We start from the raw sequence: 22836 nt of genomic DNA, 5'->3' as shown, positions 1-22836 counted from the left end.
AAATACTTAGTCACTTTGGAAAGTGCCCACAGCAAATTTTAAACTGAAAAAAAATCAGGATTTCAGAGTATGTGATATTATTCCAACTATGTAAAATAAATATATTTCCATAAAAAATCTAGGAGGAAGTCTATCAAAATGTCAATGATTTTTTTTTTAAGATTTTATTTATTTATTTGACAGAGAGACAGCCAGCGAGAGAGGGAACACAAGCAGGGGGAGTGGGAAAGGAAGAAGCAGGCTCCCAGTGGAAGAGCCTGACGTGGGGCTCGATCCCAGATTGCCGGGATCACGCCCTGAGCCAAAGGCAGACGCTTAACGACTGTGCTACCCAGGCGCCCCGCAAAATGTCAATGATGATGAGCACTTGCCTTTGGCTCAGGTCATGATCCCAGAGTCCTGGGATCGAGCCCTGCGTTGGGCTCCCTGCTTAGCGGGAAGCTTGCTTCTCCCTCTCCCTCTCCCCAACCCTCCCCAAATCGTGCTCTCTCTCTCAAATAAATAAAATCTTTTTCAAAAATGTCAATGATGAGTATATCTGAGTAGGGATTATGGTGCTTTTTATACTTTATTATTGGCTTTCTTTTTTTTTTTTTTTAAAGATTTTATTTATTTATTTGACAGAGATAGAGACAGCCAGCGAGAGAGGGAACACAAGCAGGGGGTGTGGGAGAGGAAGAAGCAGGCTCATAGCGGAGGAGCCTGATGTGGGGCTCGATCCCAGAACGCCGGGATCACGCCCTGAGCCGAAGGCAGACGCCCAACCGCTGTGCCACCCAGGCGCCCCTACTTTATTATTGGCTTCTGCATCTCTTCTACAATAAACATATATTCTTTCCAAGTTACGGAAAATTGGGGGGGGTTACATAAAAAATAACTATTAAAAGGGAGGTTCCCTGGTTGGACACACAAATAAGGCTATAAACTGTAGTACACACTGATGAGCCTAAGTTCTGGAAGCGCTCACCTAAGCACATTCAATTTATTTTTATATTAACAGTAGCAGCTAAGCACATTGAGCACCCACTGTGTGCCAGGCAGTTCCAAGCGTTTCATGTGTAATAACTAAATCTTTGGGGGAGAAAACAGGGTTTGAGTAGCTTGCAAAGCCCAAGGTCGCTCAGCAGTGGGGGCAGAATCTCAAGCCCTGCCTCCTCCTCTCTGAAAACTAAGGGCCTCCCAGATATGCGATGACTGGGAAGAATTGTCCTTTCTTTCTCTCTTTTTTAAGATTTTATTTATTTATTTGAGAGAGAGTAGGCTCACAAGCAGGAGGAGCGGCAGGCAGAGGGAGAAGCAGGCTCCCCACTGAGCAAGGAGCCCGATGCGGGACTCGATCCCAGGACCCTGGGATCATGACCCGAGCTGAAGGCAGATGCTTAACTGACTGAGCCACCCAGGTATCCCAAGAATTGTCAGTTAATCTATAATCATAGCTCTTTGTCTTCAACGGGGCACACGTTGGCCAAGCCCCTCACCGATCCTGCAAGCCCCCCTTATTCCCTAAGGCCCCATCTTATGGGGAAAGCACAGAGTAAACACCGGGGTAGTCCCCTGCATGACCCCAAATAAGGAACTATTCTGCAAAGAACAGTATTCACAGCTCTGCACCTGGAAGATAAAAAAGGGATCCCTGCACTGTCGGGGCCACAATCCACACCCCCAGCCCATGAATGAAGCATTATACCCTGAGTCTTGGGAATGTAAACTTGTAGTGAGAGCACACAGAGGGGAGCAACCCTTGGGTCTGGGGGCGTCCTTCTGGGCCCTGAGGTACAATTTCCAGGGGAGGCCAGGAGAACGACTCCTGAAACACCCCTCAGACACCTCACAGCCTTTGCTTTCTCAGCTGCCGAGTATCTCCCTGCATCTCTGAGCAGCCCTCTCTTCCTGACGCCCAGGGCCCCACGGGACCCAACAGATGCCTCTGTCTCTTGTGTATCAGGATGGCCTAGCTGTGCACCATCCCAGGAGACTTCAGAAATCACCCAGATCACTGTCGACAGGTTGAGCAGAGCAAGGCTGAATTACAGAGAAGGCTCTTAGAACCCTTTTCGCACCAGCTACTCCCCCTTAGCCAAGATTTTCACACAGAGGACTCCTTTTCACTCAGTTTTCAACTTAGCTGTCACCTCCTCAGGTCTTCACACAGCCCGATCTAAACCGTTCCTCTCCACACTGCCCTGTTACGGTTTTGCTATCTGCAGGAGCAGGCCCCTTGTCTGCCTGTTCACTTCCATAACCCCAGCACCAAGAACAAGGGTCAAGAAACTGCGGCCATGGCCAAATCTGCCCCACCACCTGCTCTTGGAAATAAAGTTTTATGGGGGCACACCCACCCATTCTTTAACTGCCTTTATGCTACCAGGACAGAGCTGAGTAGTTGCAACAGAGACTCTGTGGCCCACAGAGCCTAAAACAAGTATAATCTGGCCCTTTACACAGAAGGTGGGCTGACCCCTGACTAGGCACATAGTAGGTAAACAGTAACTGTCTGGGGAGGGGAGGTGGGAGGAAAAGACAAAGGAAGATGAAGGTGGAGACTCTGGTAGAGAGACTGGCACCAACATGACATGTCAAAGGGGAAATGATGGCGTAGGGGGCTTAACCTGCCTCAGCCTCCCCAGTCTGTCTCTTTGGGGGCTCGAGGCCTGTCATTTTGTCTGTCCCCATGGACCTATCTCCCTGGATGGCCCAGATTAGGTCAGATCTGGCCCTTCTCATGTAGTCACTGTGTTCTGATGAAAGCCTCCGCCCCCTGGCTTCATGATGGCCAAGAGAAGGAAGGGAGGGGTCTGGGGGAATCCACACTAGGCTGCTGTCACTTACCGCCCTGGGTCAGGGGAGGTAGCTGCCACGAGCCAGACATGGTCCTATAAGAAAGCCTACAAGAAAGCCACCCTCTCCGAACCCCTGCCAGCACCCCTGAGAAAGAACCTTTGTTCTTGCTGTTTACCAGATGCCCCAGGGTGACCGCCCTCCTTCCCTCCCTACCTTCAGGGCGGGTCCCTTCTCGCTGGCCCGCTCGCTGGCCCGCTTTCCCTCCAGCCCCAGCTGCACAAACAGCTCCAGCAGGTTCATGAGCAGCTCATCCACGAGGTGCTCATCCTGGATGTTGGCTGCGATGTTGGCCAGGGCATTGATCACCGCCAGGGAGCAGTGCCTGGTGGGGAGAGAAATGACAGCTGCCACAACGCGGGGCCCGGATTGCAAGGGTGAAGCTGATTGACTCCTGCCTCACCATACCCCTCAGTGCCTGTGAACGAAGGAGCCCTCCAGAGGGGATGAACATCTCTGTGAACACCAGCCCCTAAAGGACAGTTAGCTGCTATAGAAATGGCTTTAACCTCTCCTGACATGCATTAAGGACCACAGGGAACTGTTTAGGTTCCAGGAATCTACACTTACGGAACTTGGGAAGATCTCAGGACACTTCTCTTTGAGTGTTGAAAGCCTACTACGTAGCCAAATTCCTGGCTGGACCCTGCTTTCCTCTCAAATTGTAGGTAGCTTTAATTCACTATTACTGCCCATAAAACTTTCCTCTGATGATCAGCTTCTTCCCCGTACTGCCTCCACCATGAGGCTGATGTGAGTATTAACTCACATCAGACACTCAGGAAGCACTCAGTGGCCCTGGGACAACCTGAATCAGGACAGTGCTGGCCCCAGGTAAACCCTGGATACAAAGCGGACAATGCCCCCCCAGAGAGACACAGCAAACGAGCAAGGCTGGTCGGGCTTCTGCGGGTGCTGGGGGCAGCCAGAGCCTGCCACTTCTATGCTGCATAACCTCAGGTGAGCAGCTCATCTTTGAGCCTCAGTCTCCTCCTGAATAAAACAAGAATAATATAATTCCCTCCTCACAGGGTGTAGGACAAATGAAACACTCCATGTGAAGCGCTGAGCACATCATTTGGCCCCTAGAAATCTCCCAGCAAAAAGCACATCCTTCACAAAACACAAGAAATCCTGGGAGGTAAGAGCAAATGAACAGCAGTAAAAGCTTCCACTGGTGGGGAAGAGGACAAACCACTTCTGGTAGCAGACAAAAGGCTTTATGGAAGAGTGAAATGGAGTCAGAAGTTGAAGAACTGGTAGGCGTGGAGAAGGCCAACTACTGCATACAGCAGCAAGACAGAGGCAAGGGTCAGAAGGAAGACAGCAGGAGCAGACAAGAAAGGGAAGGTGTGAGGGCCAAGGAGGTGCACAAGTCACTTTGGGACAAGGAAGCCATGAGGGAAAGAGGAGTTTTGGTCTGTGTTTCTTCACAGAGACCAGGATGGATGGATGGATGGACGAAGGGGAAAGGAGATTACTGCCTCCCTAATCCAGTCCTCAGGCCGTTCTAGTAGCCTGGGCTCACAATGGAGGCAGTAAGAAGGCAAAGAAATGACAACACCAAGAGCTTACATTTATCAAGAGCTTTCCTGTATATGATCTCAATTACCCACACAACTGGAGAGAGGTGTTCATTTGAAGGATGACGGATGAAGAAACGAAGGCACAGAGACAGTGAGCTTTTTCAAAGGTGACACAGCCACACTCCTACCCACTAAACTGAGTTGGAGAGAATCTCAGAATGAGCCCTGCACATAAAGGTCAGAAGGAAAGAAAAGAAATACCAACAAATGGGGCACATCTCTTCCTCCCTGCCCCACTCCTCTGTCCCTCTTTTCCCTTGATCTGTCAAACTCTTGTAAGATCCTCCATATGTTGAAAAACATGCCCCTGCCCTCAAGGCATTCATAGTAAGGGCAAGGAACAGGCAAGGAAGCATATCTTAGTCTGCCAGGAAAACTGGTCAGACTTTACAAATATCAAACATTTGTAAGTGTAAATGTCCATTCCCTTTGACCCTCCAAATCCCACCTCTCTGAATCTATCCTGAGGAAAGCATCACAGACACTCACAGATACACAGCTATTAGATTGTTCGATGTAGCACTTACCAGCAGGGAAACTGGTAATCTACCTAACCTCCAAACTAGGGACTGGTTACATCTTGGTGCTGCTCTATGATGGGACACTCCGCAGCCATTAAAGGTGGCACATGGAAGAAGGTTAATGGCATGTGTGACGCACTGTTACACAAAAAAGCCCGTCAGCTGGGAGGACACTTTGAGCCTGTCTAGAGTCAGGGAGGGTCTGAGGTAATGACACTGAGATGCTCAGCTCCCAGTGGCAGTCACATGGGGGGTCTTCATCTCCCGCCTGTGCATGTGCTGATTTGTAGCACATAATTCTTTTGTAGGAAAAAAGCTTATTCAAAAGATAAATCCCCAAACCTCACACTTTTAAAGGGAGCTGAAAACTGTCATGATCTAGAGTGACAACGAGGTCTAGAGAATTACCTGTAGCCATGATCCTTGTAATCTTTAGTGGCTGAGTACACGACAGAGCTGGCCTTCACACTGATCTGTTGGAAGAGATTCCAGACTTCCTGATAAATGTATTGCTGAAAGAGAGTGAGGGACACGGTTACCACGGCACGACTTCTCCATGAAAGCCCCTCCTTAGAACACGGAAAAGGCCCCTCTACCATCATTCAGAACAAAAGCTTCTGGAATGTATGGACCATTAGGGCCTGAAAGACAATGAAGGGCATCCATTCGTAAAGCTTTCAGCAAACCTCAAAGGCTAAAAGGGAAATGGTTTCGACTTAAATCCTATTACGTGTTATTAACATCGGCAAGAAATGAGTTTAAACCTCCTTTTCCCAGTACTTAAGGAACCATCACACTATTCTCTTTTACTTGGGAAAAAAAAAATCTCCCTGTTCAATGTCAAGACGGTTGTGAGCATTTAACTCATCTGCAGTGTCAATTTAATCTATTTTTGCACTCCTGATAGTCAAAGTAACAAAGCTTGCAGAGGGTAGTGGGTTTCACGGCAGGTCCTGCCTTACGTTTCCGGTGATAACCAGGCAGCCCAGCTGGTCGATGATGAGCACATCAAGGGGGGAGGGGGGCTGGCAGAATTTCTGTTGCAGGATCTGCAGAATTGGCTCCATGACCTTCGGGGTGTCCCTCAGAGCCACCGCAATGTGTCCCAAGGCGCGGATGGTGTGGTCAGGAATCAAGTGAGCATCCCTGTGGGAGGGAGGAACAGAAGCATCCTGGGAACAGTCCTCTCTGAAATGAAACCCAGAAGCTACAGCCTGGACCTCAAGGTTACCACAGTCTTTCAAATGAAGCAGTCATCTGACAGTGGCAGCCTGGAATCCTTAATTACCAAAAGAAACACAAAGTCCCTGGCTCTAGGCAGTAAGACACAGATTTTTCTCTGCTCCCGAACAGTGGTCCAGGGTCAACATTCTAAGGTGGGTTTCACCTTAAATCGTGGGACAGACCTGATATGCACGACTCTACGCTGTGCAAGAAAGCAGCACAGACATGCGAAATACCAGCCAGCTCCCCCACAGGCCTGCGGAGAACAGCTAGCTGCCCCTCAGGGATGGGACATACTTGTCACTCTCCTGGGAGATGTAGAGCCGGTTGGAGAGGCTGGCCAGGAAGGCCTCCACGATCACCGCGTCCACTGTCAAGCCAGCTTTCAGGCACCTGGACCGTGAGGAAACCAACACGGCATTGGGCATCAGAACAACAGATGAGTGTTTTGTGTTTGCTTTTTGTCTCTTTATCAGGTCTACAGAATTTAAAGAACTGCTCTGAGCATTTTTTCCCCAGAAATCTGAATGGAAATCATCACACAGAATGAATTCAAAGAACTGCTGCAGATTTGCCCACTTGATAAATATCTCAGTCAGAAACAGTTATCTGACCAGAACAGCTTCCTTCAGAATGTTACACTCATCCTAATTCCAATTTAAAATTTCCAGAACTGTTCCTTAATAAATGTCATAGTAACTGATTCAAGACAAATGGTCCCAAGACAGCTGAGGGAATATTAAATGATATACCAAGGTTTTAATAATATGGAGAAAAACTTATTTTCTAAAGAAAAGGGGTAATTGTAAAAGCCACCAAGGACACAAAATCTTTTCAGGCATCTCTCGCTCTCTGCATCAGTTTGGCTCCCAGGCCAAAGTCACAGAAGAGCATGTGTCTGACAGAGAAGGGCTATCATATTCTCTTGATGGGGCTTCTGAGAGTAAGGAGCCAGAATTCAGAGGGAGAGACACATTTTCATACAAATCAGAATGTACGTGGTTTCTGAGTTGGGAGAGCAATAGTTCACACAGCAGGAGCCTGGGAAGCAAGGACACTCAATCATATAAAACTGGGAATGGCCCAGTAGACTCTTATACTATACTAAAAATTACAAGGATAAAAACCAGAAAACATGACAATGTGTTGTTATTCTGGATGGTAGGGTAATGGATTAACTCTTTTCTTTCTACTTTTTTCTACATTCCATAAATTTTCTCTCCCATTTTTAAATTATGTTTATGATCAGGAAAAGAAAAATAAGATTAAAAAAAAATAGGGGCACCTGGGTGGCTCAGTAGGTTAAGTGTCTGCCTTTGGCTCAGGTCATGATCCCGGGGATCCTGGGATCGAGCCCCACATCGGGCTCCCTGCTCAGCAGGGAGTCTGCTTCTCCCTCTCCCTCTTCTTCCCACATACCCCCCCAGCTTGTGCTCTCTCTCAACACAAATAAATAAAATCTTAGAAAAAAAAAGGGGGGTGCCTGAGTGGCACAGTTGGTTAAGCATCTGACTCTTGATTTCGGATTGGGTCGTGATCTCGGGGTTATGAGATTAAGCCCCACATCGAGGCCCACATCAGGCTCTGCACTGCTTTAAAAACAAGCTTTAAAACAAGCTTTAAAAAATTATGAACAAGTTTTAAAACAAGCTTTAAAACAAGCTTTAAAAAATTATGAACATTTCTCATTTTTTAGTAGTTTTATCTGAAGCCTGTTTCCTCCCTCCCCAGGTCACCCATCCCTCTGGCCGGTCTCCCACCTGCAGATGTTGTCAATGGCAATGTCCCGGAGCTGCTCATACATGGAGGGCTGGGTCTTCTTTCCCGACATGACATTCAGGGTTGACTCAGAATGCTCATTGGTTACACTGATTTTTATATCATTGCCAGCAACTAAATATAAAAATTCCATTATGTATCTGGTTAAACCTATCACTTTCCATCCCCTTGTCCATAATTCAAAACCAAAATAATATGCTGATCATTTTTAGCTTATAAAACAATCCCTCTCAAATGATTTGACCAAACATTTCAGAAACAACAGTAAGAACAGAAAGGACGAAATGAACATGTTTAAATAAAAAGAAAAATATTTAGGTTGCAAAGTGATAAATGGGTAACACAGCAATTTCTTAAGAAATGGTTTGAAAGTCCTGATGAACACCCACAGGCACACAGCCCTGAGGGTGAGGCATGGTCCTGTTCCGGAGGGTATCTAGCTAATGTGCACAAAACTAGTAAGGGTGGGGGTGAGTGTGAGAGCAGGAGCCTTAGAGCCACAGAGACCCCTCCTTGTCTCGGGGTCCAGGGAAAAGTCTTTCACCTCCTTGGAGGCTGAGTTTCTTCATCTGAAGGGAGAGGATAAAGCACCCCCCTTCATGGGACTGACTCGGTGGGATAAGCAATACAACATTAGAGCCCCAGGAGGAAGCAGGAGTTAATGAATGCTAATGGTTACAGGTGGCCAGATTTGCTCTGAGCCCATGTCCTTGTCATAGAAACAGGATAATACACTCACGAGGCAGTGATAGGGACTAGCTGAGATCGAGCAAGGAGAGCTCCTGGCCCAGAGTCTGGGACACTTCGGACTTACACTTTAGACTGTCTCAGTGATGGAAGGAGCCAAAAACAAAGAGAAAGTGAGACTAGAAGACCCCCTCAGCGATGGCAGGAGTATATGCCAGGGGAGGGCAGAGGAAGGAAAGAACTGGAGCCCGGGGGGGTCATGTAGGGAAAGCCATGAGGAAAGGCATAAAGGAGGAATGAGCCCAAAGACAGGGCAGGGCGCACAGGCCAGCCACAACCTCTCAGCCACAAAGCCATGATGGGCTGGCACACAGGGTCATGTGGTCCTTTTCTGGGAGCCTCAGAGGCACATGGGACTTAGAAGCTAGGGAGGTGGCCTTGGGTACAGCCATCCGTTACCTGTGTGGTATTGACTGTGGCACTTATAGAGCTTCACCAGCACGGGGGACGGGACAACGAGGAAGTCCCGCAGAGACGGTGTCACTGAGTGCACCACCACCGGGAACCTCTCACACAGGCGGCCCAGACCCTGTAACATACCATCAACCCATCACACAATGCGGTTGTAGCCAGCTGAGCAGGCCTGAACAATAGACGCCCAAACTTTCAGATACCTGAGTTGGACCAAAACTTCCAAGGTCAAAATGCTCAGGGCCACTTTGCTCACGGGGCAGAAAAAGATGGGAAAGGAGCATGGCCTAGAATCTGCTCGGCCTAAAGGGGAGATATATTGCTAAAGTGTGTCCATTTCTTTTGGAAGCAAATTTAGGGGAGAAAGGATACACAACATGATTTCTGAACAATGGCAGATATGGTTACTGGGATTGGTAACTCAGCAAGGTAAGAGCCTCTGCGAGCAGAGCCAGCACTGCAGACATCAGAAAGTGTCCTCAGTACTTTGCCTGTGGCCTTGGGAATGGCCCAGTAGACACAGGGCAGCCTCTCCACAAAGGAGGACTCAGCTGCACCTGGAAATTACAGCAATCCCTGGCACACTGTCAGCAGCAGCCCCCCACTCATTGATGAACTGTGTCCACAGCAGGCTCTAGTTCAAGTTCCTAAAGACAACAGCTCAGATTCTGCTGCTGGTATGCCAACCAGAGCCTAAGTGATACAAGAAGACCGCCCTAGTTGATGGGATCGAAGCCTCGCCAGTGTCAGTGAGACTGACCTGCAGACAGCAGATAAGCAAGGGCAAATGAGCAATGATGACTTTGCTGGACGTCTTAGACTGCAGCTTCTCAGAGAGCTTGATGCAAAGATTTTCGGCACCTAAATTCAAAATGAGAGGAAGAAATGGATGATTAGCGAAGGCCAATATTTACAAAATACTTGTTCACCAATTAATCATATAATCAAATGCCCAGGGGCATACTTTTTGCAGGCTTTATTAATAATGAATGGTTATACCAGAAAGTATTTACAGGCAGGCAGGCATCCTTAACTGAAACCTCATCTCTGCTCTATTCCTGCTGTTGTGAAAACACCATCCCACGTGGCGTGTGACTGCTTTCTCCTCTCTGCTGGCCCTGAGCCTCTCGTCCCCAGTGCTCTGCACGTGGCGGCCATCCACAGTCTGCCACACACTTCCCATTCTGCTGCTCACCCTAGACAAGCGCCTTTTCTTCTGGCATGGAGCTCCCACTTCTCCACATAAAAGCCTAAAGAACCATCAAGAAGCAATGGAGAGGACACACAGGTCCTGTGGCCTTGGCCATCACCTCCTCCCGTGTCCAGTTTCCCCAACCTCAGGACAGGATACCAGACATCCGGGGCACGTCAGGGGCCAATGCTCACCCTGCTCATCCTTCACGGCCCATACCATGAGGTCCACACAGGCAGCGTTTGCCTGGCAGCGCAGCTTGAGGGGGCTCAGCTCATTGTGGATCCGGTCTGCATCATGCAGAATCTTCTGAAGCTCCCCCTGGCTCGTGTTGAACTGCTCCAGCACAAAATCATGGATCTCCTTCACAAAGGAGGTTGGGAGGTCTGCAGGAAAGAGAGCAGGCATTGCAGGTGGAAACCACGGAAATTCAGGCAGTAGCTCTATGGTCTCTCCCACTCTAACAGAAACCCAAGAAGAGTAGGTTTGCTGCTGGCTCCTTTGGTTGTAAGAGTGCCTGCTGCAGGGGCGCCTGGGTGGCTCAGTCCATTAAGCATCCGACTCTTGATCTCAGCTCAGGCCATGATCTCAGGGTCATGAGATCGAGCCCCTGCTTAAGATTCTCTTCTCCTCTCCCCCACCCCTCCACCACTTGCTCTCACACACGCACGTGTGTGCTCTCTCAAAAAGGAAGAAAAAGGAAGGAAAGGAAAGGAAAGGAAAGGAAAGGAAAGGAAAGGAAAGGAAAGGAAAGGAAAGGAAAGGAAAAAGGAGAGGGGAGGGGAGGGAAGAGAGGGGAGGGAAGAAGAGAAGAGGGCCTACTGGAAAGAATTTGGATAGGCCGTGCTGGCTGTCGGCATACGTGCTACCAGGCACTCAGAGGAAATGACAATTTCCCAGGGAAGTGAGAGCCATGCTGTGTTTTAAGCAGTCAATATACTAAAACCTGAATGTATGGAACACAGAATCATTGCTGGAACTGGTCCAACTAACAATGAGAAATACTTTAGTGTTTTGTTTTTTTTTTTAAAGATTTTATTTATTTATTTGACAGAGATAGAGACAGCCAGCGAGAGAGGGAACACAAGCAGGGGGAGTGGGAGAGGAAGAAGCAGGCCCATAGCAGAGGAGCCCGATGTGGGGCTCGATCCCGCAACGCCGGGATCACGCCCTGAGCCGAAGGCAGACGCTTAACCGCTGTGCCACCCAGGCGCCCCTGATTTTTTTTTTTTTAACGAAAAGGTTGTTGGCTATCAGCTAAGGGGAAAAACTGGTTGTAACCTAAAGAAGAGAATTCCCTGGTTACAGGGCTGCATCTTTGGGGTGCCCAGAGTTCACAGCTTCTTCAAACTCTCATCTTTGGGGCCTGGAAAAATCAGGAGAATCCCTGTGAAGGGCATAAGACAGAAGAGCCAGGGAAGCCAGCAACATGAGGTTCAGGTGGGGAGAGAAGCCTTGGGGCACCTGAAGGTCAGATTGGGCAAGGGAGTCCCTTCCACCCTTCCTTGTGAACCTAACACTTCTGGGTCCCCAGCCAGACACAGATTCCCAGAAGCTCTTGCAACCGAATTAGGAAAATAGCTAACTAGATTATAGTATATCTACGTGACAGAATACTACATGGTCATCAAAACTTATGTTGATGGAGAACATTCTGTAACATAAGAAAAGAACGCAGGAAACATGTTTTAAAAATGCACAAAAGGGAAACTAGAAGGAAAGGCTAAATTTGTGTGTGTGCACATGCTAAACTATTAAGATATTGTCTCTGAGTTAAGATTATGTCTCTGAGTATAAGATTATGAATACCTCATTTTCTTATTTTTAAAACTTTCTGAAATGTCTAAAATAGACATGTTAAATTGTATACATGATTGGGTGATGAGGACAAGACAACATGGCCATGTCAGAAAAGCCCCTGAGGAAATAAGCCCGCGGAAGGAGCCATCATTGATGATATCAGGGGTGCAGGATCATGGACAGATTTTTTTTTTTCTTTATTTGCTTTTTCAGTAATGTGATCATGTTACTTGGGCGTTTTTGTTTTTTTTTAGGTTTATTTATTGTTTTTAAAGATTTTATTTATTTATTTGACAGAGAGAGATACAGCCAGAGAGAGAGGGAACACAAGCAGGGGGAGTGGGAGAAGAAGCAGGCTCCTAGTGGAGGAGCCTGATGTGGGGCTCGATCCCATAACGCCAGGATCACGTCCTGAGCCGAAGGCAGACGCTTAACGACTGAGCCACCCAGGCACCCCACTCGGGCGTTTTTAAGCGGCCCCGGCAGAAAGGAAGCCCAGACCTACGGCAGTGGCCTGGAACCTGGTGTCACTGCAGTCACACGCAGGCGCAAACCATCCGTACCTTTCATGTAGTACAGAGTGTCACGCAGCATCTTGAACATGGCCACGTAGAGAGGGTCGCTGAACGTGGTGTAGTAGAGATCAGCACTAGGGTTGGCCTGTGAGGGAGCAGAGGCATGTGACCACACCACAGAAACTCTGTGGACCTCCCTTTGCCTTCTAGGGTGAGGCCCAGCTGAGTATTATATTCCTGACGTAGCATTAGAGAGATGGAATGACCATTTATCATGATTCGCCACTTGCAACACTTGAATTACTCTCCTGCCTCTCTTAAGCATCAGGCAGAGGAAAACAAAAGACTCAGGCTGTCCAGAGATGCCTGTGGATACCACCTACACCTTCCAAACTGGTTTCTCCATATGTTGTTCTAAGGGGAAGAACCAACCTCCTCTCACTGTAAACTCACCATCTTTGGCTGTCTTACAGGAGCTTGAAAAGGAGAAAGACAGCTAAGTGGCCATCAGACCACCATGAGGTGATCGATTTAAAAGAGGCAGCACAGAGCAAGCTCTCAGCTGGCAGCTGTGTGGCCACTACGGGGGCTAAGCTGAAAACTCACTGACAACCCTGTCACTCCAGCACCCCCCCCCAACTCTTCCTGTTCTCTCCATGCACAGGCTCACATCAGGCTGACCTTAGGATGGTGCCCCAAGGGGACGTACCTCTATCACGCTGGCTACGACTGCATCCAAAGATTTGAGAACAGGCTCCTCAACGATCTTCTTCACCTATCAGAGAAACAAGACCTCATGAGGCACCTGACGAACACAGTGAGAGACAGGAATGCCAGCTCCTTCTAATAAAGAACAAATCATGTTGACAGATGAAACCACGTAACAAGCTCAAGACAGAAATGATAGGCCAGCAACATACTCACTATGGCTCCACATCAAACTATAACACACAAAATGTCCATAATTCTGCCATCCCTTGGAACTTGCCTTCTTACCCTTGATTGGAATAACATAAAAACAGGAAAGGAACCAACTCGCCCAAATTTGCTGACATCAGATTTCCATTTCCAGGATGTGAAAGTGTTCAGACTCCAGGCATCACTGACAATTCACCCAAACCTCCTCCCAGACATCAGGGACACCTTCACAGCCAGTCCTCGGCCCTGATGATTCCTCCTCCTGCAGGCCTGGCGCACTGGGGCTCTTCGGAAGCTGCCTAGGCACTCAGAAGGCAGCACACGTTCGAAACTTCTAATGGAAGCACTTACTTCTACCCGTTCTCTGTACTAGCATTTGGTACAGGAATGAACTGTTCCGGCAACTGCAGAGCCTCTTGATAAAACTGCCTGCCACCCCAACAGCAGCCCCTGAAGAAGCTGACTTTTGAAACGTATACACAATGATAAACAACATGCCAGGAGAAAAATTAAAAACCGCCTAGAAGAAAAGCTAACCTCAAGAAGTTAAAATATACTGGAAAAGAGAGCTGCTTCTATAAAAGAGTGTGAAGCATGCAGCCTTCAGTTGGGACTTCTGACATGATACTAGGAAGTCACCTGACCATCTGAGAAGGCTACCCAGGCCAGCGTTCTGTCTGGCCACTAACTGGCCCACACTGACAGGGAGGAGCAGTTTAGGGAGAGTTTTCCTTCTTGAGAACAACTTCAAAAACATCATAGGCTATTTAGTAATTCACTGTGGCTCTATCCTCATTAATTACTGCCAATGCTTTAATGTCTTTTCTTTTTCTTTTCTTTTTAAGTTGGCTCCACTCCCAGTATGGAGCCCAACACAGGCTTGAACTCACGACCCTGAGATCAAGACCTGAGCTGAGATCAAGAGTTGGATGCTCAACTGACTGAACCACCCAGGTGCCCCTGCTTTAATGTCTTCACACATCTTCAGCCTAAAGACGTCTCTTGGAGGGATTTCTGTTCACACTCCACACTGAGACCCTCTCATTCTTTCCAAAGGAGAAAGTCTCATTTTTAGAGTCTGTCCCTGATAACATCTTTATCCTTATCTACCCACTTGAATCTGTCTCAAAGCAACTCAGCTCAATTATAACAACTTCAGACTCCCCAGATCAAAGACCCATCTATTTCAGGACTGAGACAATGGCACCAATGTTTTCTCTGATGTGACCTCAGAGGTCATCCCAAGGTATCCACATATGAAAAATAAAGGTTTTGTGTTGCTCTAAAAATAACAGCCCATGGGAGGGAGTCAGGTGCAACAGGAACTAGGCTTGGGGTCAGATTCCCTGGGCTAAGCCCCAGCCCTGCCCTTTGCCGATGGATCCTTGATGTATTTCGCACTGATTGCCTTACCTCTAAAATGGAGATGAATGCCTGCCTCTCCCACATGAATGCCGCAAGGATTCATTGAAAAAATTGCACAAATGACTCCATGAATTTTATTCTCTTTCCTTCTTCCATCAAAAATTTATGACTTATAAGTTATATTCCGAAATACTGAAAAACTCCTAGTTTTTCTTTTGGGGGACAAAGAAAACAGGCCTGGGTGCCTGGGTGGCTCAGTCGATTAACCATCTGACTATTGATTTTGGCTCAGGTCATCACCTCAGGCTCATGAGATTAAGCCCCATGTCGGCTCCACGCTCAGTGCAGAGTCTGCTTGAGTCTCTCTCTCCTCCCTCTGCCTGTCTACCTCTACCCCACCCTGAACTACTCACTGCTCTCTCTTTCTCTCTAAAACTAAAGAAAAACCAAACCAAACCAAAACATGCTTATACCACTAGCAATTTTACTGATTGAAGTACACGAGATCTGTTTAACCACCAATGCTTTCCTTACCAAGTTTAAGAGTTCTCGAAGCATTTCTAGTGGAATATTGAACTCCTTATAGGTGATGCCATTGAAAAGAGGAGAAACCGAGAAGCTGGAACTGATGGTGGAGAAGTAGTAATCAGGCTCCAGGGCACTCCCATCAGGTAAGTAAGAGACTGGCAGGGAAGAAAACCAGAAAGTCAGTCACGGTCACACAAGACCAGGATAATTCCTCGACCTGATTTCCTCAATAACCAACAAAGGCAGAGATTTTGCTTTTGTTTATAATTCCAATTCTTTGTGTTTTAATGAACAAGTAAAGGCTGGATTTCAAATCCTTGAAGAATGATGCCTCTCATGTGAGTGTTTCACATCAAAGCTCAGATATAATCATGTCCTAGTATTTTCAACACAGACAGTGTAACTTAATGTAGGAAGAAAAAAAAGTATTACTTTTTTTTTTTTAAATATTACATCTTTTTAAAGGTTGACAGATGTAAGTTTCAGGTCCACAGGACCCTCAGATATTTTACCACCAAAATTAGAACAAAAATGCACATTATTAGATGTTTCAAAATCAGGACAAAAATAAAGTCAATTATCCAACACTTTTTTTTTTTTTAAGGTTTTATTTATTTATGTGACAGAGAGACAGCCAGCAAGAGAGGGAACACAGCAGGAGAGTGGGAGAGGAAGAAGCAGGCTCCCAGCGGAGGAGCCCGATGTGGGACTAGACCCCGCAACGCCGGGATCATGCCCTGAGCCAAAGGCAGACGCCCAACGACTGCGCTACCCAGGTGCCCCTATCCAACACTTCTGAATAAATATGAACCCCAAAAGTCTATAACTGTTTGAAAGCCCATTATTAGAAATCTATGATAGAAGACTATGACAGAAAATAGGTAAGTTTGTAATATTTTCATATTAAATAGTGATAGACAATTATCACCCATTAAAAAACCAATAATAAATTTTATTACTCTCTGAAGCCCTGCAGCACAGAAAAAAGCAAAGAGTCGGGTTTATCCTGATTGTGTCAAAACTGGTGTGTAGGGGCGCCTGGGTGGCTCAGTCGTTAAGCGTCTGCCTTCAGCTCAGGGCGTGATCCTGGCGTTACGGGATCGAGCCCCATGTCAGGCTCCTCCGCTATGAGCCTGCTTCTTCCTCTCCCGCTCCCCCTGCTTGTGTTCCGTCTCTCGCTGGCTGTCTCTCTCTCTGTCAAATAAAGAAATAAAATCTTTAAAAAAAAAAAAAAAGCAAAAAAACTGGTGTGTATTTCTATGATGCTCTGCTGACCTGACTAAAAGCGAATGGGTCCCATGGGAGCAAACAGGCAACTTACAAAGGGGATGGGCAATAATATGGAGAGCAGGTAAGATGCTGGAGGCCAACATCATAAATGACCACTGGAGGAGGGAATGAATGAGGAAAGAGTGAGAACAAAGCTGGTTTAAAGCAAGTAGGTAGGGAAGAAGGTAACGAGTATGTACCTGTGTGTGTGTCAAATGAGTAAAAATAGATGTATTTACACACACAAATACATAGATTTATTCATAAATATTTATTTATTCATATTCATTCACAAGTGCTGGATACACACACACACACACACACACAACACACACACACGAGTATTATTCAGCCTTAAGAAAGATTTTGCAGTTTGCAACAACATGGATGAGCCTGAAGGACATTACGCAAAGTGAAATAAGCCAGACATGGACAGAAAATAAACTGCATGATCTCATTTATATGCAGACACTTAAAAAGGCTGAATACATGGGAGCAGAGAGCTGAGTATCATTACCAAGGGGCAGGGAGATGGGGGAAATGGGGAGATGCTGGTCAAGGGTACAAAGTTGCAGTTAAGTAGTATAAATAAGTCTAGAGCTCTAATGCATAGCATGATGACAATATTTAATAATATGGTGTCAAATACTGGAAAGTTGCTGAGAGTAGATTTCAGTGCTATCACTGCATTAAAAAAGAAAGAAAAAAATGGTAACTGTGAGGAGAAGGACATGATTGGAGTCATCATTTCATCATGTATATGTATATCAAATCATAGTGTTATATACCTAAAGTATATACAAGTTTGTTTTTAAAATAATAATAATAAAGAAGATAAGCTTGTGATTAGAGGGCACCTCCCAGATAGATGCCATGAAATAGGGACTAAGCCCTGCATGGCAGAGCCAGTGTGTGGTTGGCAGAGATGGAGGCAGAAGACAGGAACTACAGAGTCAAGGATCTAAGATGTGGGATTCATGCATGGAGGGAGTCATTGAAAGTTTTTAAGGTGGAAATGATTGGTGCTTTTAAGAAATAACTCTTTAAAAACATTCTTACAGCTCCATAGAAACGGGCCTAGAAAGAGAAGAGAGACCAACTGTAAGAAAAATAAGACTTGGGGTGCCGGCGAGCTCAGTCAGTAGAGCACGCAGCTCTTGATCTTGGGTTGTGAGTTTGAGCCCCATGTTGGGTGTACAGATTACTTAAAAACAAAATCTTGAAAACAAAAGAAAAATCAGAGTCGAACAGGAGGTACTTGAGCAGAAAAGGAAGGAACAGTGTGCTTCCCGCTTGTCTCGACAATGAGGTGTACTTCCAAGAGCTGGAAAATCATCCTCAGAGCTCACCGCAGAAGCAGAGAGGCCAGCACAGTGAGGTGCTGAGCCTGCATCTGCTGGATGAGTGCAGGAAGTCCACAAAGGCGGCCCACACCTAGGCTCACCCCCACGCTGGGCACTCCCTGGAAGTGCTCAAAGGAGGGCCGCCGCAATGGAGAAGGGCCTGTGACTACAGAGATCAGAAGAAGAGCTGTTCACCAGGGAAAGCAAAACCTTCAAGGGCACATCATGGCTGTCTTCACATGCCCCAAGGACAGGCAGGTGGCCAAGGGGATGTTTAAAGCCTGGAGGGAGGGGCACCTGGGTGGCTCAGGTGGTTAAGCGTCTGCCTTCGCTGAGGTCATGATCCCAAGGCCCTGGGATCGAGCCCAGAGTTGGACTCCCTGCTCAGCAGAGAAGCCTGCTTCTCCCTCTCCCTCTCTGCCTGCCGCTCCTCCTGTTTGTGCTCTCTCACTCTCTGTGTCAAATAAAGAAATAAAATTTAAAAATAAATAAATAAATAAAATAAAGTCGGGAGAGACACATTCAACCACAAGTGGTTCTCTCTGGGAGGAGTGGGATTTTGAGTGAGTGAACTTGGCCTTCACATTCTAACACACACACATAGACTATAACACAGGGCACGTTCTCGCACAGCTAAGAGATACTCCGGGCAAAGGTGCCCACATTTATTTGAGTTCAGATTCTCTCCTCATTTTTTTTTTAAATTCCCCTCACATCTTTTAAGACCCTATTGAGAAATGCTCTTTTATTAATTAGCATGATCCAAAAATGGAATAGATGACGTTCTGGTTTCCCCACTTCCTATCACTTAACCCAAGTCTTACTTTCCTCGAAAATAACGTAGAAGCGATTTTACCACATGTCTGGCACTGTACAGGGCTATCCTATGAATCTAATTCAGTAAATTATGTGAAAATGCTTTGTGAACCACAAAGTTCTATAAAAAGTACTACTTGTATCATTATTACATTTTTAAAAAATATTATTTACATACCTAATGACTTTAAAATAAAAAAAAGCAGGGCCCACCATGAGTACTTCCACCTGAAAACCAGTGCTTTCATAGGTTAGTTTATTAAAATTTTGATGATAGACATATGGGGGTCTGTATATTATTTTCTGCACTTTTCTCCACATTTGAACTATTTTAAAATTAAATTTTAAGATTAAACAAAAATGGAAAGTAAATGCTTTCTAAAAGCTTGACTCTCAAAATGCATGACAGCAGAGTGTTATTATTAGCATCTTCTTTGTCACGAGAAGTCACAGTGAACCTGCTCTCCAAGTAGCAGGTCAATATTCCCGTCAGAAAGGTGAAGCCCACCTTCAAAGTAGTGAAACGCAGATCCTCCAGGGGAGCTGGGAGGGGGCATCCCACGTTCTGGGCTGACCTGAAACACAGAAGCCACCTTACAGATTAGAAAAGGCCAAACTGCTGTCAATTTCTCCTTAGACAAGATTCACTCTGCCAGCCCAATGTTTGTACCTCCAGTCCCAGTTCATACCTCACCTCCTCCCTGAAGCCCACCTTACCTAAGTGTTCTCTACTGTATAGCATATCCCTACATTCTTCATGTTTAGCCATATATTTTATACTCCATTACTGAGATGAATTATTCTTAGCACTTAGTGTCTTTAGCTCGTCTCCATGAAACAATTATATACTTAAGGGTACCAAATGTCTCTGAGAATAGAGCTTGACACCCAACTGCTGGGAAATAAATACTTCATGACTAGGAGATGAAATCACTTATAAATCTTAAAAGGCCAAAGCAAGCCCTTGCATTTATTACAGAATTCCAGTGAGAACCTTTTCTGTTTCGTGAATTTCCTTGAACAGCACGCCAATAGGATTTTCTTCAAGTGAGCACTTAACAAGACCTGACCTCTCTGCCTGCCTCCAGGGGGTGCAGCCCCACCTGAGAGATGCTGGACACACTGCTGGTCTTCCTCTTCAGGGTGCCCTCCTGACACACTGTCAGCAGATTGCTGGGGAGGATGGAGCGGAAGTCATTGAAGGATCGCCTCCGCACACCTTCAAGCTCCTCAGGGACTCGGAGGGAATGAGGAGGGACCTTGGGGAACAGTTTTGAAAGCAGAGACTCTTCTGTGTTGCTGTAACGCCCAAACGCTCGTGAGATTCCTATCAGGCATGGGATCGCATACTTGCAAAGGTATTCTAGAAGACAAAGTGAAAATGTTCCACTATCAGAAAGTTGCCTGGGAGAGTTGTGCTGGCCCAGCTCATAACACTGGCTGACATCTCACAACCCACCCCTAGCAAATGTGACAGGTCAGAACAAGTCACATCAATAGGTCAGCTCCAAGGGTTGACACGAACAACTTCAGACCACATCTCTGTCACACACAGCTGCTCTCTTTGGGAGGTCTCAATCTATGCATGGTACACCCAAATCAGTAACACAGATAAGTCCTGTTAACAGGCACCTTTACTATACTTAAACAATATATTTTGTCCCCCTGGGATTGTGTTGGTAGCCTTATGCTAGAGGCAGTCGGGCATGTTATAAATGAAGAAACTGAGGCCCAAAAAGGGTGAGGTGACTTGTCTAAGGTCACCTGGTATTCAGGTAGCAGAGCTGTGTTCATGACGCCCATGTGGCCTCTTAGCTAACATGCAACGAAGGCAAACGAATACAGGAAGGTTTCCTCCATCAGGTACGCAAGTAGTAAAGCACAAAAAAGAAGACTGGGAAAAGCAAAGGAAAAAAGTAATCACAAAGCCATTAAGAAAAAAAAAAAAGCCTCAGATTTATAATCATACCTTTTTCTTGAATCTCCAAGGCCTGGCACATTCCCAAAAGGACATGCAACACCTGCAAAAGTGCCTCTAAAATCTGTAATAGCCACGGAAACAGAAAAAAGACAAATTTATAACCAAAATCAGGTAAGTACCACAAAATTCATTCAGAATTAGGAGGAGCTTTACACATTATATCGTCCATACCAATGTCTGATACATAAATCCCCGAATGACAGCTCTGCCAAATGGCCAATCAGCCAACCTTCCAGGGACAGAAACCAGCCCTCCTGGGTTGGTCCACAGTGCCTCCTAACTCTGGGACAATATTGTCCTTTGGGGCTTGTGACCCCTAGCCCTTGGAGCCATTCCTTTTTCCCTATTCCAGAAACAGGTGATAGGCCCCCAAATCTATTTCATGGCAAATATCCCTAGTTCTTTTTTTTTAAATTTTTTTAAGATTTTATAATTTATTTATTTGACAGAGAGACAGCCAGTGAGAGAGGGAACACAAGCAGGGGGAGTGGGAGAGGAAGAAGCAGGCTCCCAGCGGAGCAGGGAGCCTACTGCAGGGCTCAATCCGAGGACCCTGGGATCACGTCTGGAGCCGGAGCCAAAGGCAAAGGCTTAACAACTGAGCCACCCAGGCGCCCCCCCCTAGTTCTTTTAATCCATTCCTTAGGATTACATGTCCTTTATGATGCTGAGTGCCTGCTTCTGACTTCACAGCAGTCCCATGTGTCAGAAACAGTCTCGAACTGTGGTGCTCAGGAAAATACATTAATATTCCAAGGATGTTAGGACTCACCCTGAGCAATCACCACACTCAAAACATATTCTAGACTCCTGTGTACATGACGTCAGCTTTTTGGCAGCCGCTTCACTCTGCTGGCTCAATGAGCTTACTGATATGTAAAATACTGATTCTTTTTTACACCCCTACTGATGCTCTTGGTATTTTTTGCCTGTCATTGATGCCATCAAAGCTCAGGGGATTAGCTTTAGTTCATCATACTGGTCTCTGATTCCCAGCATTGTCTCATCTATAAATGAAACCAGCTTGCTTTCTGAAGCTTTGTTTATGGCCCTGGCTTGTTTTGCTTCAATGGTAGAGGGTTGGGGGATGGGCTACGTAGGCTTCTGCTAGGCTGGCACCCTCTGGGGTAGTCCTTCGGACAACTCCACAAACCTTCCAAATTGTTTTGGCCTTCAGCTCATATTCTAGATCTAGGATGTCAGGAAGGTGTTTCTCTAATGCCTTGATGAAGATCAATTACACTACATCCACCTTACTTCCCTCTACTACCAGTCTTGGAGGAAACCCCAGGCAAAGAAGAGAATAAAATTGGTCTCATATGACGTGTTCCTAATCAAGGTAAATTTCTGACATTTTGCTAATGTTAAATGATGCTGAATAACATATTAAGACTTGAAAAGCAAGACTTTCGGGGCGCCTGGGTGGCACAGCAGTTAAGCGTCTGCCTTCGGCTCAGGGCGTGATCCCGGCGTTCTGGGATCGAGTCCCACATCAGGCTCCTCCACTATGAGCTTCTTCCTCTCCCACTCCCCCTGCTTGTGTTCCCTCTCTCGCTGGCTGTCTCTATCTCTGTCGAATAAATAAATAAAATCTTTACAAAAAAAAANTTTAAAAAAAAAAAAAAAAGCAAGACTTTCTTCATTTCGTGTATTAAAGTTATGCCATCATCTTTAGTATTGACGTTCTGATAAACATTATTTATAAAAAAGCCCTTAACTTATAACCTGCTAACTTCTTTTTGTTGTTGTTGTTTAAAGATTTTATTTATTTATTCAACAGAGATAGAGACAGCCAGAGAGAGAGGGAACACAAGCAGGGGGAAGTGGGAGAGGAAGAAGCAGGCTCACAGCAGAAGAGCCTGGTGTGGGGCTCGATCCCATAACGCTGGGATCACACCCTGAGCCGAAGGCAGACGCCCAACCACTGTGACACCCAGGCGCCCCAAAGCCTGCTAACTTCTGAAATAATGATATACCATTCTAATATATTTAGTTATATCTTT

The 22836-nt window shown here is 46.2% G+C and overlaps 1 protein-coding gene across 1 annotated transcript in view; it reads right to left on the bottom strand.

Annotated features, from left to right (window-relative positions):
* Nucleotides 1-22836, bottom strand: part of PI4KA (phosphatidylinositol 4-kinase alpha) — a 118676-nt gene that overhangs the window by 74144 nt on the left and 21696 nt on the right. The window contains exons 5-18 of the mRNA XM_034643139.1: nucleotides 20822-20894; nucleotides 19956-20215; nucleotides 19361-19427; nucleotides 15431-15579; nucleotides 13323-13388; nucleotides 12662-12758; nucleotides 10493-10684; nucleotides 9867-9967; nucleotides 9095-9224; nucleotides 7930-8062; nucleotides 6467-6562; nucleotides 5908-6091; nucleotides 5354-5457; nucleotides 2995-3163 (exon numbers count right to left, since the gene is read on the bottom strand). Coding sequence (XP_034499030.1) covers nucleotides 2995-3163; nucleotides 5354-5457; nucleotides 5908-6091; nucleotides 6467-6562; nucleotides 7930-8062; nucleotides 9095-9224; nucleotides 9867-9967; nucleotides 10493-10684; nucleotides 12662-12758; nucleotides 13323-13388; nucleotides 15431-15579; nucleotides 19361-19427; nucleotides 19956-20215; nucleotides 20822-20894 — 1821 coding nt within the window. The remainder of the gene's footprint in view (nucleotides 1-2994; nucleotides 3164-5353; nucleotides 5458-5907; nucleotides 6092-6466; nucleotides 6563-7929; nucleotides 8063-9094; nucleotides 9225-9866; nucleotides 9968-10492; nucleotides 10685-12661; nucleotides 12759-13322; nucleotides 13389-15430; nucleotides 15580-19360; nucleotides 19428-19955; nucleotides 20216-20821; nucleotides 20895-22836) is intronic.

Source organism: Ailuropoda melanoleuca, chromosome 14 (assembly GCF_002007445.2).
Source record: "Ailuropoda melanoleuca isolate Jingjing chromosome 14, ASM200744v2, whole genome shotgun sequence".
Classification (NCBI taxonomy): Eukaryota; Metazoa; Chordata; class Mammalia; order Carnivora; family Ursidae; genus Ailuropoda; species Ailuropoda melanoleuca.
This window is presented reverse-complemented; position numbering and strand designations above follow the sequence as displayed.